The sequence below is a fragment of the Balaenoptera physalus genome (genome assembly GCF_965194825.1).
Source record: "Balaenoptera physalus genome assembly, chromosome: 9".
Lineage (NCBI taxonomy): Eukaryota > Metazoa > Chordata > Mammalia > Artiodactyla > Balaenopteridae > Balaenoptera > Balaenoptera physalus.
Genome location: NC_138888.1, coordinates 53,226,931 through 53,246,668, shown reverse-complemented (window position 1 = coordinate 53,246,668; position 19,738 = coordinate 53,226,931). Strand labels below are relative to the sequence as shown.

General features: G+C 40.9%; 1 protein-coding gene across 2 annotated transcripts in view; it reads left to right on the top strand.

The window, feature by feature from the left end:
• CRYBG1 (crystallin beta-gamma domain containing 1) overlaps positions 1–19,738 on the top strand; it is a 221,437-nt gene that overhangs the window by 12,242 nt on the left and 189,457 nt on the right. Inside the window, exon 1 of one of the 2 annotated variants that reach the window (XM_082475081.1) lies at positions 2,681–2,959. The exons of the other annotated variant lie outside the window; for it this stretch is intronic. Within the exon in view, the coding sequence (XP_082331207.1) occupies positions 2,787–2,959 (173 nt within the window). The 5' untranslated portion in view covers positions 2,681–2,786. Of the gene's footprint in view, positions 1–2,680; positions 2,960–19,738 lie in introns of those variants that run through there. 2 annotated transcript variants of the gene reach the window in all.

The window sequence follows — 19,738 nt, the reverse complement described above, 5'->3', positions numbered from 1 at the left end:
CTTTGCTCTTACAAAGTATACAGTCTACAAGATCTGTGCCTGAAACATTCTAGGTATCCAGTTATTTTAAATACCAATTCATTTGATTAATTATTTCAATGAATGGATATTTACATTTTGAAAATGTAAAAATAAATGAGAAATGTTCTTACGTTTCTCTCAGGCTAATAGGAGACACATACGTAAACAAATAATGTCCGTGCAATATGGACAGTGTGATAACTGAAATATGTTCCAGATTCCCTGATGGTAGAAGGGAATAGCATGAAGAATCTGCTTGGAGGAGTCAGGAATGAAAGAATGAATTACTGAACTTGTAATATTGGAGCAAGTGTGCTTGAGAAGATGTCCTCTTTTTTCCCTTTATCCCTTTTACTTCTCTTTTCCCTCTTTCCCTTTTCCCTTTTTCTTGCTGATCCCTTTGCCCTTTAAGATTCAACTCAAGGGGCTTCCCTAGTGGCACAGTGGTTAAGAATCCTCCTGCCAATGAAGGGGACACAGGTTCGAGCCCTGGTCAGGGAAGATCCGACACACCGCGGAGCAACTAAGCCTGTGAACCACAACTACTGAGTCTGCGCTCTAGAGCCCACGAGCCACAACTACTGAATCCCGCACGCCTATGCTCCGCAACAAGGGAAGCCACGGCAATGAGAAGCCCACACACCGCAACGAAGAGTAGCCCCCGCTTGCCGCAACTAGAGAAAGCCCGTGTGCAGCAACAAAGAGCCAACACAGCCATAAATAAATAAATAAATAAATAAATAAATAAATAAATAAGATTCAACTCAAGGGCTACTTTTATAATAAACCTTTACTGACCACTCCTCTTCCTCCCTCCCAAACTCCCAGGCTGGGTTAGTAATGTTTCCAAACTCCTGTAAGGCCTGATACGTACCAACCGCCCTTCCCCCCCAAGTCAAGGCCTGGCACATAATTAGTACTCAGTAAACTCAATAAATGTTTCTTGAGGAAATATAAATGAAAACTACAGTGAGATAACATTACACCTCCATCAAAATGGCTAAAACTTGAAAAAGTGATATCAAGTGTTGATGAAAATATAGAAAAACTGGATGTTTTAAACATTGCTGAAAGGAGAATAAATTGATACAACCATTTTGGAAAATTTTTTGGCAAAATCGATTGAAGCTGAACATATGCCCACCGTGTTACCCAGAGGCTGAGCTCCTGGGTACATAGCCAAAAGAAATGGATGCTTATAGTGAAACAGGTTCACACCAGCTTTATTCATAATCGCCCCAATCTGGAAACACCTAAATGTCCATCCACAGTAGAATAGACAAGTGAATTGTGGTATATTTATATCATGGGAGAGTACACAATAATTTTTTTAAATGAAAAACTGCTATGTGAAGCAATATGGATGATTCTCATAGACTAATATTGAGCAAAAGAAACCAAAGAGGTACATCTTGTGATTCCACTTCAGTGAAGTTCCAGAAGAGTCAAAATTAATCTCTGGTGATGCAAATTGAAATAATGGTAAACTTTTACAGAAGGGAGGGGTAAGGCAGTTTGGGAAATGTTCTATATTTTTATAATGGTATATTTAAAATCCACATACAGAAGGATTTTCCAAGGCAATGTCAACTGTCCTTTTTAAAAACATTTTATACCCACAACCACATAAATGTGTAAAAATTTGAGTTATATACTTAATGGTTTGTGCTTTTTTTTTTTTTACTATATGTAGGATTACATCGATAGAAATGTAAATATAAAAATAATTAAATAAAAATGAATGTTCCTTGAATGAATGAATGAATGAATAAGTTCGGTCTTCAAAGAGAAAAGAAAGAAGAAAGTATTACAGTGTAAGAGGGACTTGTACTGCATTGAATTTTAAAGCAGTACTTGGTTCTTGAGCACTTTATACTCCAATAATGCCCAAAGTGAATTGCTCATGGACTTCTTTTGCTTAAATATTAGTCCCCTTTGCTATTTAAGCAGGATTGTGAGGTTAAAACTGGAAATCATTAACAGTAAAGCAGATGTCGGAGAGGCCTGTGGGACTGGCATTAATTCACAATGAGGGATCTATTAAACCCTTGAGAACTGGGGAATATGCCTCATTCCCTTCAGTTTTTTATCCTCTCGTGCTTTATGAGGTGCAAGTACAAATTAATTTTTCAGACTCTTGAAGGGAGAGGAGAGGAGTTGGCACCCGTGATTACAAACAGGAACAGAAGCCACTCCTCACACGACATTGCCCAAGACACCTAAAGGCCAGAGTAGATTAGTTCTAATCGCCGAGCAACCCGGCCACGGGATGCGCGTCCCCCCATCCTTCTTCAGGCGGGGCTCGTGGCTAAGCATTCTTCGTGCCAGCCTTGCGCAGGCCAAGAGTGACCAGCAACTCCTCAGACGACCGATGGCACATGCGTCAGAGGTGGTGTCAATACCCGACCCGACTCTGGCTCCCACCACAGAGCAGAGGATGCAGCGTCAGGAGACGCGGTTCCCAGGCCGTCCAGTAGGTGTCGCTGTCCCGCGGCCGCCGCGCTCCTCGAGGCCCGGGCCCGGGGGCGTGTCCTCCCTACCTTGGGGCAGCCGGCGCGCGCACCTCACCTGGGCTCCCGCCCCGTGCCTTCCGCGCCGCGGTGGGGTGGGGGGGCGCGCTGTGCTGCGGCCCCGCGACCAGGGGGCGGGGTCGGACGGCGCGCTGGGAAAGGCGGGCCAGCTAGCGTCCAGGTGCGTTCTTCCACAAGGGCCGGGCGGCGGAGACGGCAGCATCCAAGCAGCCGGAGGAGGAGGCAGACGAGAAGATGCCACTGTCGCTGCCACCTCAGGGCGACCACGGGAAGTCCAGTCCGTCCAGGACCCCCAAGAAGCACGCCTCTTTCCATATCTGGCGCTCCAAGAAGAAACAGCAGCCTCCGCGGTCTGACTGCGGGGTGTTCATTCCGCACCCGCCCCCGGCGCCCCTCGGCGAGGCCAGGTAAGCCCCTCGCCGAGCTCCGCCTCCCCCCAACAGTCTCACCTGTTCCTGCCCCCTTTCTACTCCTGCTGCGCTGACCCTGGAGTCCTCTCCACCGTCAGCCCGCTCGACCCCTCTCGGAGAAGCGGAAGGGCCCAGGGTCGTTTCCTCCGGCAGGAGCGTAACGGGCTCCAGGGGGGGAAATGTGGTGGCCGCTGCGAGTGACCGGGTTCCTCGCGGCTTCTGGCTCAGACCAAGCTCAGCGAGAGGAACTTGTGCCCACCCATGTGGCCTTTATTTTGACTGGCAAAGACTACACCAGAGTCTATACTATCAACTTGCTAACGAGAGCATGTGGGTTGTGAAGGGTTATTACCGTAACGAACGATGATCGGAACTCCACCTGGGGATTCTGTTAAGACTTGATAGTGGTGCCTTAATTGTGGAGATTCCCACTCTTGCAGTTGTTATATCTCCATTGTCCTCACAGGATCCGAATGGGAAGAAGTGGGAGGAAGGTTACCCCCATTTTATGCGAGGAGAATCTGAGACCAAAGGGTGAAGGGCTTGTCCCCATTGGAATAAGTGGCAGAACCAGGCAGCGCCTAGTTATTCAAAGTGTAACTGCCATTGTGCTTTTAAATTCTTTACCATGATTTTGTGATTTTATCCTTTATGCATAATTATTCAATTATACTATCTGAACTGATGCATTCGTTGAACAGTAATCAACTGGATGTAACAGTATATTTATGGGGTACAGGTGTGTGAAATATTTTTAATGAAGGACAGTTGGCAATATCCAGTATATCCTGTATGTTTTTAAAACACACCTTTATGAACATTGAGAATAATGTTGTGCAAGATTTGCATTGTAGAAATATTTTTCCTTTGTTTCTAAAGTAAGTCTTAATTTGCAACATATTTTCATTCATTTAGCAAATATTTTATTAACTAAGTGCTGGGATATCAAAAACAATGGGAGTGGTCTCTGTCATCAAAGACTTTTTAGTGTCTTGAGGAGCCCAGAAAGTAAACAGTGGGATAAGTGCTATGATAGATGTTAGCATAGAGGAAGGGATCTAGGGAGGCTTCCTGGAGGAGGATGACTGAAGTGCTTTAGTCAGACAGAAAAGGGGAGGAGCAACAAGTTCCAGGCAGAGGTGCATTATGAGCATCACCAACACTTGGAAGAACATGGAACTTTCTGAGAAGTACTTCCTGAACAGGTGGTTCAGGGCAGTCTGAGTATGTGTGAGGGCATAGGGAGAGGCGTGCTAAGAGAGAAGGTATTTTATTTTTTCTCATATTTATCATTCCCAGTAGTAATTGGTTGTAATAGAACATTTTTTTATCCACATAAAGACTTACTGTGCTTAACTACTAATTGAAATTTCTAACAAAATATATTACATAATAATGGTGTATCCAACATAAAAGTATTTTTCCTATTACCTCAGTAAATATTTTAAAAACATCCATAGTGGTGGTTCTTATCTGACTTAGTCGCATCATTTCGTATCTAGCAAATGAGATAATACACAGCTGTAAACAATTTATTCAAACGCAAATACTTTTTAGATTAAAACTTAAAATAGGAGTCTTTGTTTCTCTCCTCGAGCTTCATGTATTTTAGTTCAGTCTTGAAGCATTCCATTCTTTCCTTCAGAACTATGATGAACTTTGTACTAACAAATGTCCGGAGAACTAAACTTACTGGTCTGTCTTTGGGATGTTTTTCTAGTTATATCATGTTTATAAATATTTTGTTTACTTCTGAGAGATTGTACCTGTTTCTAGTAAAGAGAGCAGCTAAAGCACACTTAGGTTTCTGGCCCACCTTTGGCCAATGTGGCTCTCTTGAGCCATCTGCCCTGTATGTTCATTTCTGTCCAGGATTTGGAGGTGGTGGACCTCAGCTGGAATGTGCAGCACTCACTTTGGCCTTTGTTTCTACATAAAGATGGGACAGTCAGGTGGCCACACTTATCTGCTGGGCATACACGATTAATATTGTGGGCTTTTAGAGCAAATGAAAGTGAATTTATGTCCTGGATGCGTGACCTTGCGCAAGTTACTTCACCTTTCTGAGTCTCAGTTTCTTCATATGGAAAATGGAGAAAAGAGTAATACTAATTTTGTAAGGCTCTTGTGAATATCACATGCTAATTCATGTTATTAAATGTAAAACTCTTACCACACTTCTGGACACAAAGTAGAAACTCAGTAAGTGTAAAACCATCACCACCACCACCACCACCACCACCACCACCGTCATCATCATTATTATAAATGCAAAGGTCTAATGGGAGAAATGGAAAAAACAGGGTTGGGGAGGGGGAAAATGCTTCTCTTCCTAAAAGAGCTTTTACCACTCCAATGATGGTTCAAAGTTTATTGACGTCAGATTTCTGTATTCCGCAAATATTTGTGACTTTCAGTGTAATGTTCTAAAACTCAGTGACCATTGCTTGCTTGCTTTACATAAAATAATTTGAACATGGCTGCCTCTCTTCCTAACATTCACCCTTAGAGGTTTTTTTCAGCTTGGTTTTGGTAAACATGTTAATATGTTATTTTCCATAGAAATAGAGCCGTCGCCCTTCTGGGTCAGCCTCATCTCCTGTCTTGTCCATTCTTCTCTTGCCATCAGAGGGACCACGCTGATGTGTGGAGAGGGCATGGCGAGCTGTGGCCAGACTTTCCTTAGCAGCCATTAGTGGCACCATCATTTATTAGGTTTTGAATTATACTTCATTTTAAAAAAAATTTTTATTTATGTATTTATTTTTGGCTGCGTTGGGTCTTTGTTGCTGTGCGCGGGCTTCCTTTAGTTGCGACGAGCGGGGCTACTCTTTGTTGCAGTGTGCGGGCTTCTCATTGTGGTGGCTTCTCTTGTTGTGGAGCATGGGCTCTAGGCGTGTGGGCTTCTGTAGTTGTGGCTTGTGGGCTCAGCGCAGGCTCAGTAGTTGTGGTGCACGGGCTTAGTTGCTCCGCGGCATGTGGGATCTTCCCGGACCAGGGCTCGAACCCGTGTCCCCTGCATTGGCAGGTGGATTCTTAACCACTGAGCCAGCAGGGAAGCCACTGAATTATACTTCATTTTGTAAACAGTTTATTCAGAGTGTGGATTCTCTATCTGGGTTTAAATCCCTGTTCTACTTACTGTGACACTGAGCTGTGTCATCCTGGGCAAGTTATTATCCTTTTTGTGCTTCAGTTTTCTCATCCATAAAAGGGACATAATAAGCATTGTTATAAAAATAAGTAAGTTAATGCATGTCAAGTGCTCAGAAAAGTGACTGGAACATTATGAGTGCTCAATAAATGGGAACTATTTCTCCTTTTTCTTACTAGTATCTTGCCTATACTTTCTTTTTTTTTTATAAATTTATTTTATTTTATTTATTTTTGGCTGTGTTGAGTCTTTGTTGCTGCGCACGGGCTTTCTCTAGTTGCAGGCTTTCTCTAGTTGCAGTAAGTGGGGGCTACTCTTCGTTGCAGTGTGTGGGCTTCTCATTGCGGTGGCTTCTCTTGTTGTGGAGCACGGGCTCTAGGCGCGCAAGCTTCAGTAGTTGTGGCACGCGGGCCCAGTATTTGTGGCTCGTGGGCTCTAGAGCGCAGGCTCAGTAGTTGTGGCACACGAGCTTAGTTGCTCAGTGGCATGTGGGATCTTCCTGGACCAGGGCTCGAACCCGTGTCCCCTGCATTGGCAGGCGGATTCTTAACCACTGTGCCACCAGGGAAGCCCTATACTTTCTTTTGAGTAGTAATTTCATGTGTTTATTTTCTGCTAGAAAATAGTACTTCCTTTTTATTCTCCCTAATCGAGACATCCAGTGTTATTTTGATTAGAAATGGGCTCTTCGCTAAGGTCAGTACAGTGAATTAAAAATGATCTCCCTCGAACTGAACTGAACTCCAAACCTAGAAGCAAGCGTTAATGCTCTCTGCAGGGAAGCCAAACTCAGGTGATGGGTGGGCTCCATAATCCTCTGAAAATCAGCAGACCTGGTTTCATTTGGAGGAAAAAATGCAGCCAGCGCCAGAGAGCAGAGCATTCTCATTTCAGGGTACATAGGTTCAAGTTTTGGGACTATCAGCAGTCCCTTAGTTTTTCTGTCCTGGCATGGACCTTTTCCTTCTATAAAGGGAAAACAACTTACGCCCTGTTTATATCACTAGAGTGTTGTGAGGATAAACTACTGTTTTATTCCATGAGAAAAAGAACAATAAAATGTTATTTGAAAGCAGTCTGGAACTGTAGAGTGTTAGTCTTCGTGACTTAATTGATTCTAGTTTTCAGTCTTTTGTGGCTGGTTTAGTGTTCAGAACTCTAAACAGGTTTAATTATTTTCTAATATAAAGGACATAGCTAGATAAGCCTAGGTTTGTTTTACCTAATATTGCATCTAATCTGGTTAATACATACTGGGTTATTTCCCTTATTTAGCTTATGCCAAAGGCAAGAGTTTGAAATTTTAAGTTTATGTCGTTTCACCACTGATAAAGCAGGAATTTAAATTTTAGCCCTGTCGCTTACTAGCGGTGAGCTCCTGGGGAAGTTTCTTTACTGCTCTAACTTCAGTTTCATGATCTGCGACCTACCTCTTAGCATTGTTTTGGAGACTTCTAAATATATATTTACAATGACTAACACAGTACCTGGAAGATAACAGAGGCTCAATAAATAGCTCTGAGAGCACGCTGCAGTGAAAAAGGCATAGACTGTGGTGTTGGACAGACTCAGTTTCAAATTTGTCTCTGCTCTTTGGATAAGTTTTGCTAAGCCTCAGCTTTCTCTGTAAAATGGAGACAATAGCACTTCACTCTGGGGCTCTCTGACGGTTAAATACTATCTATGTAAAACACCTGGCCCAGGGCCCAACCCGGAGCAGGTGCTGGGCAGATGAAAGGTGGTGGGAGTGGGAGTGATTGTGGCAGTGATGTTGTAATTGTCGTTGTCTGCATAGTAATGGTGGTAGCATTCGTAAATCCCTTTGTACTTTGTAAGTGGAGTCAAACAACTCCAGAAGTCCAGGAGAAGTTGTAACCAGGTCTATCAAGACTTGAAGTACCTTTGGGTATCTGGAAGTACCTTTGTAGTTGTAAAAGTGTGGCCCTTTGTGCATTCAATGACTTAAAAGTCTTAATACATCTGATTTAAGAAGCCAAAGATAAACTTTATACTTGAAGTTAGAGGCATTTCTCCTGAAGTGATTTTTTGGTTTTGTTTTGTTTTTTTAGGTTTTTTTAAAATGTGGACCATTTTTTTTTTTAAGTCTTTATTGAATTTGTTACAGTATTGCTTCTGTTTTTATGTTTTGGTTTTTTGGCCACAAGGCATGTGGGATTTTAGGTCCCCAACCAGGGATTGAACCCACACCCCCTGCATTGGAAGGCAAAGTTTTAACCACTGGACCGCCAGGGAAATCCCTCTCCTGAAGTGATTTTGGAGTCTAAGTTTAGTATAGGATAATTCTTTGCCACTTACCTCTGTCATTATATTACTTTATCCACTCTATTTCTACACTTTTAGTCATAATCTTCTTAGTCCGTAACCAAGTGATGTGAACACTTTTGGAGACCTTTAGTTCTTCTGGGCTTAGGTTTATTTCTTTTTTCTTCTGTAGCTTTCAATTATAAACTTTATTTATAAGGATGAGACAGCGAATCACTGCTTTACTATTCATGCATGATTAGAGCCATGTAGCAAAGATATTCAATATTGAAATTTATTTTCTAACTGCTAATATTCATTCAAAATGCCCATCTTACTATGAACATTAAAAGCACTTATCTGTCTTAACTTTTAGTTCACCTAAGGTGTTGGTTGTGTTTAGGAATGTCCATGCAGAAAAAAGTGATTTAGTTATTTTAAACAATTGTGTCTGGTGAGATTATTTGAATCTTGAACTGTATGCTTTTCTGTTTACCTTGAAAAATTTATCAAATGATTGTTTAATCTCCCTTTCATGTTTTAGCTACTGTATAGAAGATCTAGAGAGCCTGTTCATGAAAAGCAATGCAATCTGACCTACAGAATCATTTTTCTAGGATTAATGATACATTATTCTATGGCAGCAAATTCCTTTCTGTATCTTATTGAAATGATTCTCAATCAAAATTTAAAGAGAAGTTTCTTATGTCCAACAAACACTTACTGAGCAGTTATTCTGTATCAGGCACTGGGAAAAAGAACAATGAAATTAGAGATGACCTCTGCTCCTAAGATACTTGTAGTCTAGTGGAGGAGGGGCATGTGGATGAATAAAGTAGCATATCATGCATTAAGTGCAGAAATAGAAGATTTAATCAAATGCATTGAGGTCAGAAGAAGGATTACCTTGAAGGAGCAGAAAATTTTTTCTCTCCTGAAGAAGTTTTACTCATACTGAATAATTAATGAGAATTTTTATTCTCTCATACAGAGATCATCAAAGGCTCTAAATCTTCAGATTATGATCATCTTAAACTATATCCAATACTGGACATAAAGAAAAATCATGGAAACTTTTATTTTCTCAGTGACATTTAAAACAAAGAGAATCATGTATTCAGGATTATGCATAAATAATTTTCTATTTAAAATATCTAGGGCCTTAGATTATCTCAGCTATTCTATCACATTTTGGCGCCTAGGAATAAAGATTGGGCTTCAGTTGTGACATATTGATTTGAAAACCTTCGCTGAAATTATAGGTAAACATGACATTAATACTCTAAAATTACAGGCTGAAAATGAGTGGTTCTTGACATTTTTTAGATAAATTTACAGATCCAAAGAGGATTGTTATTTAGGGTACACAGCTAACTTGGTGTCTACTCAATCTCCATCAGAATGATTCTGGAGTCTCTTTCAGGAAGAGTCCAGCATTGCCTGTGTTCTAAAAGCAAGATGTTCCTCCTTAAGAGCAACCTGTCTTTATTTTCATACCAAATTTCCTGGCATATCCAACAGGTGTCTTTTCATATATTCACTTTTGAAAAATGATTTCTGGACTTTTACCCAAGAGAGGATTGAAATGTGAATTCAATATCTTGTCCCAAAGTGAGTTTTCAAGATAAGGTATGTATAAATATCTGATACTTGTGGGGATTTTGGCAAGAAAGGCCAGTCAATTGTTTATAAGTCTCATTAGCTCACTTATTGCTCCCTTAAAACACAGCTGCACTGGGCCAATGCAAATGCCTCATCAAAATACCTCTGTGGGTTCAGGTTTATGAGACGCCTTCATGCTAGAAAATGAGCACTTGCTTAGTGCTGTCTTTACAGCACTGTGTGTCTCCTGGATTGGCCTATTCAATGGGAGTGAAGCAATGACAGAGAAACTTCATAACAAGGGATCATTTTGACAAACTACCAGGAGACCCCGAGACACACAAGTGAGGCAGAGAATCCTAAGTCCGTTTGTGGTGTCCCAGTTTCTCTCATCTACAAGTTATAGACAAGACGAGGACAGGTTGAACCTGTAGCTAACACAGAAAAACGCAACACAGAATTAACAAGTGCCTTTCGTTTTTTTACTTTCCCCTGTATGGAAGTTAAATGAGTAAAAGTAAGTTACTGTTAAGCTTGGCAAAATATTGGTTTGTAGTTTGGTTCTCTAGTTGGATAGTTTTTTATCTTGAAGTTGGGGTCAAGAGGCAAAATAACATGTGCTATGAATAAGACAAGAAAATACAGGAGGCATTTGATTTATAATAACTTTAGACCATGTCTGTGAAAACATTGTTTTCCATCAAGATTTCGTTGAAAGATGCAGTTTATTTAACATACACTGTGTCTGTCAGACACTGTTCTAAGTACTTTACAACTATTAACTCACTACAGTTAATTCATAACATCCCTGAGAGGTAGGTAATATTATCAATATTATTCCTATTTTGAGGAAGAATGAGGCACAGAGGGGCATGGTAATTTGACCGTCAGGGAGTTCATTATGGTTGGGGCTAGGGTTCTCCAGCTGGTAGTCTTGAGTCCTGCAGTTAATCACTGCAAATTGAAAGCACTGTGGTTAATGCTACCTTCTTTGTATTCCCCCAGTGAGTGTATTTAGGCTGTAGATTTCACCTGCAGGAATTATAATATACATAGGAAAACAAGTTAATTTTTGGCACTAAACAATTTCTGTATTAATTAGTGAAGAGAAAAACTATTTAAATATATTAAAATACAATGTGTTAAATTCTTGGAAGAAAAAACAATTTTAAAGCAGAAATTCTAAAGTGTATGTTATATCCAAAAGTCTCCGTGTCTAGATCCTTAGTCTGGGGCTTCTGCCCAAGCTTCGTCAGGAAACAGCATGACCTGGAAGGGGACCTGGTTGGTACACCCTTCTTCTTCCCCCACAGTCTTGGCCCAGGCAGTAGAATGCAAAGTCAGATATAAGTGGCTAGCTAGATGGCCCTCACAATTTACAGTTGCTGCTCAGGCTAAGTGGGGTGTCAGAATTTCTCAAGGAGTAACTCTCACTTAGGTCTCTAGAGGTCCTGCTGCTTGAATCCTTTGGTTTTACTTGCTGATTTATCATTGAGGGTTCCCTGTTAACATATACAAGTTTCACCTTATGTTGACCTTACACTTCAAGGATTATAAACTACTGCTGGTATTTTATCCCTCATGAGGCTCGTAATGGCTCTGTGCAGTAAGCCCAGACCCTCATTTTATAGATGAGGAAATTGAAGTTCAAAGAATGCAATGCAAATGGGGAAGTGCAACTAAAACCATGTTTTCTGGTTTCTGCTCAGCTGTTCTTTTGGATTCTCTTGGGTTATAGACTGTACTGCTCCATTCCTGGCCTCTACACAACTTTGGCAGGAGCCCAACTGACTCATCTAACTTCCTGATGACTCTTCTCTGGGAAATCTTTGCCTAGATTCATAAACCAACAACTATGAGACTGTCTGATCCCCAGATTGAGTTATTCGTTATTCAGCTGGAATATGCACTATAGTCTGGTTACTGACATACTGAATACTTTCAGAGTTCCTGCTATAATTAGTACTTCACCTACTACCTAAAAAACAAAAAACAAACAAAAAAACCCCAAACCCAAACAAACAAAACACACACACAAAATATCTTAATTCATGTTTTCAAAAAATGTTTAAAGTTTGTACAACTCATATTTTATAATAATAAAATGGTCTTTACAATTATAGAGTAGGGAATTCCTGGTGGCGCAGTGGTTAAGAATCCGCCTGCCAATGCAGGGGACACGGGTTCGATCCCTGGTCCGGGAAGATCCCACATGCCGCGGAGCAACTAAGTGCATGCGCCGCAACTACTGAGCCTGCGCTCTAGAGCCCGCAAGCCACAACTACTGAGCCTGCGTGCCACAACTACTGAAGCCCATGTGCCTAGAGCCTGTGCTCCGCAACAAGAGAAGCCACCACAATGAGAAGCCTGCGCACCGCAACGAAGAGTAGCCCCTGCTCTCCACAACTAGAGAAAGCCCGCACGCAGCAAGGAAGACCCAATGAAGCCATAAATAAATAAATAAAATGAAAAAAAAATTATAGAGTATATGAATGTGTCCCCCTAAAATTCATAACTGAAGCACTAAACTCCAGTACCTCAGAATGTGATTGTATTTGGAGAGAGGGACTTTAAAGAGATAAAGTTAAATAATGAGGCCATTAGGGTGGGCCCCAATCAAGTCTAACTGGTGTCATAATAAGAAGAGGAGATTAGGATACACAGAGAGACACCAGGGGCATGTATGCACAGAGGAGCAACCATGTGAAGAGGCAGCAAGAGAGCAGCTGTCTGTAAGCCAAGGAGAGAGGCCTCAGGAAAATCAACCCTGCCAACACTTAGGTCTTGGACTTCTAGCCTCCAGAACTGTGAGAAAATAAATTTCTGTTGTTTTATCCAAAAAATAAATAAATTAAATAAAATAGAGTCTTTCCATATTGTACCCATTCAAGAATTCCTTTTATGGGGCCTGACATAATAATGGTGCTGAGACAGGGAATATATTTTATTTATGATCTGTCATTTAAATGTTTTCATAATACTGATGAATTTCATAAATATTCTATGAAAGCACAGCTTGATTGTTTTTGCCTCTGCTATTTGAAAAAGTTGACAGTAGAACCAAACTGTTGACACTGATGTTGACATACAGTTTACACTGTATGTGTCTCCTTTATCATGAGTCCCATGTGCGAACCTAAGAACTGGCCCTTTTCAAGCCTGTGCAGGGGAGGCTGCCCCAGGCCTTGCCAGCCGTTCTTGGCTCTACTAGCAAAGGTTGGCTTGCTTCCCCACTGTTCCCCTCCTGAGAACTAAGTGGTTGCTATTATCTGCAAGAAATATTATTCTGCTGTTATTATATGCAAAACAAAATGTAGTTGCTCCAAGGTGGGGTTACAAAACTATTCTCTTTTACTATTAACTCCCCAAAACAATTTTGTCTGGAATAGACTCAATTATCCATCAGGAATCCTTCATTGGAGGCTACTTTGGATGGAAACAAGAACATTTGTATTCCCATATGTGTCAGTAAACATGTTTAAACAAATTAGTCTAAAACTAGAATTTGGATTTTTTTTTCAAGATAAAAGCGAAGTATGGCAAGTATGACTGAATATCTGGCATTGGCTCAAAGTTTTGACTTTTACCACTTTGCATATTGTGATTGTCCTAATCTCACCCTGTAAGAAGTTTCAAGTACTTTGACCTAGAAGTCATAGTAGCTAGTGCATTACTGGTGCTTAATTGTATCCTTCCTTGTTATTTCACTTTTATTTAAAGCTCTTTTTTATGCCCATAAGGGAACAATCAGTCCTAGATCTAGGTGATAACTGTTGATGCATTCAGGCTGTGTTTGCTTCATCATGTAGTTTCCCACAGAGAAGCTCCTCAGGAATTTATGCATCGACTTCCTTGCTCACTACAGGACTCCTGGTTGCTTTCTGTGTGTGTAATCATACTCTGGTTACAATTCCACGAATTTACAAAGCCAGCAGATGTTAAACAAAGGGGAGCACCAATTTTTACCTTCAGGCCACCCAAGAACTGATCAACAAAGAGCAAAAGACAGCCAGATGGGTTTGGGCTGTTTTCTGAGGAAAATGGGTATGCAGGTGGGGAATGGAGGAGGGGAAGTCTCCTCAGCCTAATAATTCCCAACCTCTCCTATAAGTTAACATAAGAAACTTTTCTCAAGAATACATAGGTGGGGACTTACCTGGTGACGCAGTGGTTGGGAGTCCGCCAACCAATGCAGGGGACACGGGTTCGATCCCCGGTCCGGGAGGATCCCACATGCCGCGGAGCAACTGAGCCCATGCGCACGGGTACTGAGCCTGCGCTCTAGAGCCCACGAGCCAAAAAGAAAAAAATAATAATACGTAGATGAAAGGGCACGAATTGTTGATCACCTATTATGTGACAGTTGCCTTTATATTCAGTGTATCTCATCTAATCTTCATAATAGGTCTGCTAAGTAGGTGATTTTACCCCCATTTTTACAATTGAGAACACAGAACCTGAAAGAGGGGAAGTAGCTTGCCCAAGCTGATTTAACTGGTAAATGACAGAACAGTATTTGAACCCAGGTCTTTCAGACTCCAGAGCTCATAATATTTTCACCACACCATGAGAAAACTAAAGCTGATTGGATGAGCAGTTGGTAGAATGTGTGAATGAGTGTGTGTGTATGTGGTAAAGAACAGAAGCATCCAACAGAAATGTATTTATCCATTTACTCTCAGAGCAATCACCCTTTCAAGGACCAGGAAAGATGCATTTCTCCTTTTTAATTATCTGCACACTACCACGTCCTATTTAGAGAAGGGGAATATCCAAGAATGAAGAATTCATGTGTGCTGGGAAGTCCATGAGGCATTCTTGTTTTCCTGGGAACATTTGACTTGAGATAATACTGCCGAGAATCAGTGACTCAGTCCCTGAAGTGTTAGCTAAACTTGTTGCACCTGATTTCCAATCTACTCTCAAAGCCACCAAGTCTTTACCTGTTGCTGAGATGATTCACAGAGTATGCGAAGGAATCTAAGGTGAAAAATGTTGAGGATTTTTCACTCTGCAAAAAGATTAATCATAGCCCTAGAAGAGGAAAGAAAATGCTGGTGACCAAAACTGTGAATTTATAGGAAATACTGTTGGCTTGAAAGATGTAGATCTAGAGAGTTTGATGTAAAAGGATTATGAAAACCCTTTAAATAATCTTTGTCTTTATAGGAGCTAGCAAGTTTGTCTTTAGTGCTCATTTCTCTGAAAATTGAATTTTGACTTTTATGTGTTTGAGTTATTCTTAAAATTACATTTAAGAATGTTCATGGGCTTCCCTGGTGGTGCAGTGGTTGAGAATCTGCCGCCAATGCAGGGGACACGGGTTCGAGCCCTGGTCTGGGAAGATCCCACATGCCGCAGAGCAACTGGGCCCGTGAGCCACAGCTGCTGAGCCTGCGCGTCTGGAGCCTGTGCTCCGCAACAAGAGAGGCCACGATAGTGAGAGGCCCGCGCACCGCGATGAAGAGTGGCCCCCACTTGCCACAGCTAGAGAAAGCCCTCGCAGAGAAACGAAGACCCAACACAGCCATAAATAAAATAAATAAATAAATTAAAAAAAAAAAGAATGTTCATTAATTTCTATGAGTATTATTATATGCACAAAACTAACTTACAATAGGTCATAGAAGAGAGTGAATTTCTTTTTCCATTATACTAGGCTAAAACTTCTGCTCTGGTACTTAGATTTATTGCAGTTATTTTAAAGCATAAATTACTATAGTCATTAATACTGCCTAATTTCCAGAGTACAACTGAAATTTGCTAGTTTATCTTGCACCACACTCTCTGCTCAGTTCTGCTTATTATAGACTTTCTCCAATTTTAAAAACAATTATCCAGTGATAATGGTAATTGAAGCATCAGGTTTGCTTCTTTCATGTGACTCAAGCAACTGAGCAGATGTTATCTCTATCAAAAGCGGTCTTACTGTATGGTCTTTGGTGTCCGTGTCTGTCACACTCAGGAAGGTAAGTAAATGTGAGAGTGAAAGTGCACCGATGTAATTCACTTATTTAACATATATGGACACCTGCTGTGTGTGAGGCCCTGGGGTATGGGCTGGCAAACCAGTTCAAGCTCTATTGTTGGGAAACTGAGTCCCATTCTCCTGTCTCTGAAGACTGTGCAATACTCACCATTAAATGAAATCGTTGCCCATTTGCCATTATAATAAGGTAGAATAAATGTTCAAACATGCACAAGACAGAGGCTGAGAGATATAGGAACTTAAGACTCACGGGGGGTGAAGGATTTATGATGTTTGAGAGGTCTCAACATTGATACTGCTAAAGGAATTCCAAAGACCACTTGATAATGTTCTATCCATCTATTCTATGGACATATATATGTGTAAAGTACTTAGTGCTGGCATGTATGTGTGTGTATATATACACACACTCAGTGTGTGTCTTTATATGCACACACATATGTACTTATATGTACTCAGTGTGCATGTATGCATGCATGTATGTGTGTATACACACATATGTACTCATATCTGTGCTCAGTGCTAGATTACTTACTTGGTAAATTAAGCATGTGCTTACAATATTAGCAAAGCGGGGAGGGATGAGAAAGAGAAAAAATTCAGAATATGCCTGGAAGTTTTATGTTATTTCAGAATATTAAAATTTTGTTTTAGAGTTTAGAATTGTTTTTATTTTGAAGGACATATTGGTTGAGGGAGGCATAATCTTTTTAGTGGTTCAAGTGATCATTATACAGACTTCTCTATATTCCTTGTTTAAAGAGCTGCCGGTTGGGTTTGGGGAGGTGGAGGAAAATATAATATGAACTATGGAAAGTAAGAGAGAAATGTGCCCAGTTTATTCTCATGTTCTTCACATGAGTTGGATTCCAGACCCCAAAAGTATCATTTTATCTTCCCTGAAAAGGCTTGATTGGTTGATACCACTTTTCAAATGCCCTGTCCAGTTCTATGGAAGTGGTCGGAGTAGTGAACCTTCGAAGGGACTGTTCCTTTATGATTGAGACTCTCGTTTTATTTGTTGATGTAGACTGCATTTGCTTTAGCTATTTTGGCAGCTTTAATAACTATTTATGAATAACACTTTCTGTTCTTTTTCTGGGCATATTTTCATATAATTTGGCACTAAAGATGAAATTTCAAAGGCAGCATTAGATGCCTTTTGTGTCCTGTTTTATTTTCACTTAGCGTTATAACATAAGCATATTCTCATGTCATTAAAATATGTAAAATAATTTTCTTACTCATTCCCCTATTGCTGGACACTTAGGTTCTTTCTGATTTTTCATTATTAGTAGTAATGCTACAGTGAACATCTCTGTGTGAAACCTCAGTCTCTGGATATTCTCTGTTTGCCCTTCCAGATCCACTCTCCACCCTCCTCTGTGCTCCTGAGAGCTTATTTATAGACTGTGTGGACGAAGCTCTCCTGCCCTCTGGTTTCTAGCTGGATTCAGCCAATGGGAGGCTTTGGAGGAGAGGGCAGGAGCAGGAGGTGACACTGGACTGTGGTAGTGGTTTTGTTACTCTGCTGAAAGCTACAGCCTCTTCTACAGCTCAGATCTTGCCAGTTCCAGTACTCACGCCCTCCCCTTGCCTATCTGTCTAGAGGTAGTAATGATTTCCTGCTGTTAGGAGCCCTGGGCTGCTCCACTGCCCTTTATTGATTTTCCTTCACCTTCCCACATCTTGTAAATAGTTCTTTAAACACTTTTCAGTCATCTCTTCTGTGTGTGCCATCTGTTCCCTGCTGGGATCCTGTCTGACATCATATAAATCTGAGTGGTATGTTCTTTTTATTACATTTTAAGTTAGGGTCTTTGCACTGCAGAAAGGTAAAAGACCATTCAGAATAGGGTAGGGAAGTTCAATTAGGTCAGGACCAAGCTGGTGCTAGATTGAATTAAATTACTCTCATAGAGATATAAGCAAATTGCTTTTGGAACAGAGAGAATGGGGCAATAAAGTCTTTCATGCCCTGTGTTGAAAATGCCTGTACTTAAAAGATAAGGAGGATGGATATCTTAGCTGCCAAATGTTTCCAGTTCTCATGTTGCATTTGGATATTATTGGCTCGGTTGATTCATTTTCATTCTGGGATTTTGTGGCTCACCCCTTATATTTTTCCTCCTTGGCAGTTTGCATATTCATATATACAGCCTTCTATATCCACTTACACTGTGTTGGCCAAAAAGTTTGTTCGGGTTTTTCCGTAAGATGTTATGGAACTTTTTGGCCAACCCAATATATTCCTTCTTCATCTACATGTTTCTTATGACCTCTTCCTTATAGAAAGCACACTTAGGATTTTGTGAGCTGAGTAGATGCCATGCGTTTGGAATTCCTCCATATGTGAGTGATAACTTTCTTAGTCTTTAAATAAAAAGCAAAGCACCTAGCAAACGGTTAACTTCATTCACTTTTGCTTCATTTCGAAATCTTAGAGTCTATAATTTTCCAGAACAAATGCCAAAGTGTTCATCAAACTTACTAGGGGCTGTTATTAGTTCACAAATCTTTTCAGTCGAATGATAACGTCATCCATGGCTAATGGGTCATCACTGACCAGATCCCTGACTGACGTGGAGTATTGAGGCTTATCCAAGGACTCACCTGGTTGCTCAAAAGTCTAGTCCCTTTTAAAAAATAAATTTTGTGTATTTTAGGAAATGTCTTTGTTGATTTGATATTCACATTATATTTCATGCTCTTAGAAATGTGAATTGCTATGAATATATTCTACCCCAGGTATAGAGTAAGGATAATTCACTTAAAATTCAATGTATAAAATTCTCACCATTTAGTAATGACCAGTGATGGCAGAAAAGAAAAAAACAAAACCAAAAACCCGGCAGTAGAGGAATGAGAGGACTTTGGTCTTAATCCCGTATTTCTCAGTTCCAAATTAGAAAACTTTGGGCAAATCATCTAAACTCTTTGAGCCTCAGGGTATTCATCAATAAAATGGGAATGATACCAACCTGCCTAGCTCCCCACCAGGCTGTTGAGAGGCTCCTTGGAAGCAGTGTGTGAAAAGTGTGGCGAGAACTGTGAGGTTTTCCGTAAACCCCATCACCCCTTGACTCATCCCTTGGCTCTCCCCACTTCTTTTCTGGAAGACTTGTAAATTATTTTCCCTTTTCCTTTGGTCTTTTCAAAACTGAGTGGATACATGGCAGTATTCGCTTTTCCCTATCTTTTCTCCATCCTAATCTCCTCGGTGTCCATTCCTCCCCATCTCGGAATTCTGGTCTGAAGCTGGTACGGGGCACTCCCATCCATGTCCCTGTGCAAAGTGACGAGGTGAAAGTGGGGACTGTGGATCCGGGTGCTGCTCTGCATGGCCCCACTTCTCGGCTTTCTTCCCCTATCCCTTCAGTCTGTGCCACCTAAATGCCTGTGGGAATTGTGATAGCTGGATGGACACACCCGTATTTCCTCCTCAGCCACTGCCAACCGGTTGCCTTTCTCTTACAGATGCAGCGTATTTCACAGAGGAAGCTCATATGGGATTCTCACATAATTCTAAGTAGTTAGGTCTAGTTGTCTCCATTTAACAGATTAAGCAATGGAGGCATGAAGTTTTTTAATGAAAGTGAGCACTATATCCCAGGACTCCAGAATTGTAGCCAGTGCTCTTTCCACTCTAGCGTCACAGATATCCCAGCAGGGTAGATAGAGAAAAAAATGTTTGTAGCTTTATTGGTTTTTGTGATGTGCTTTCTTTTTCTTCCCTTTTTTAATTTAACATGGTCAAGTTAATGGAATA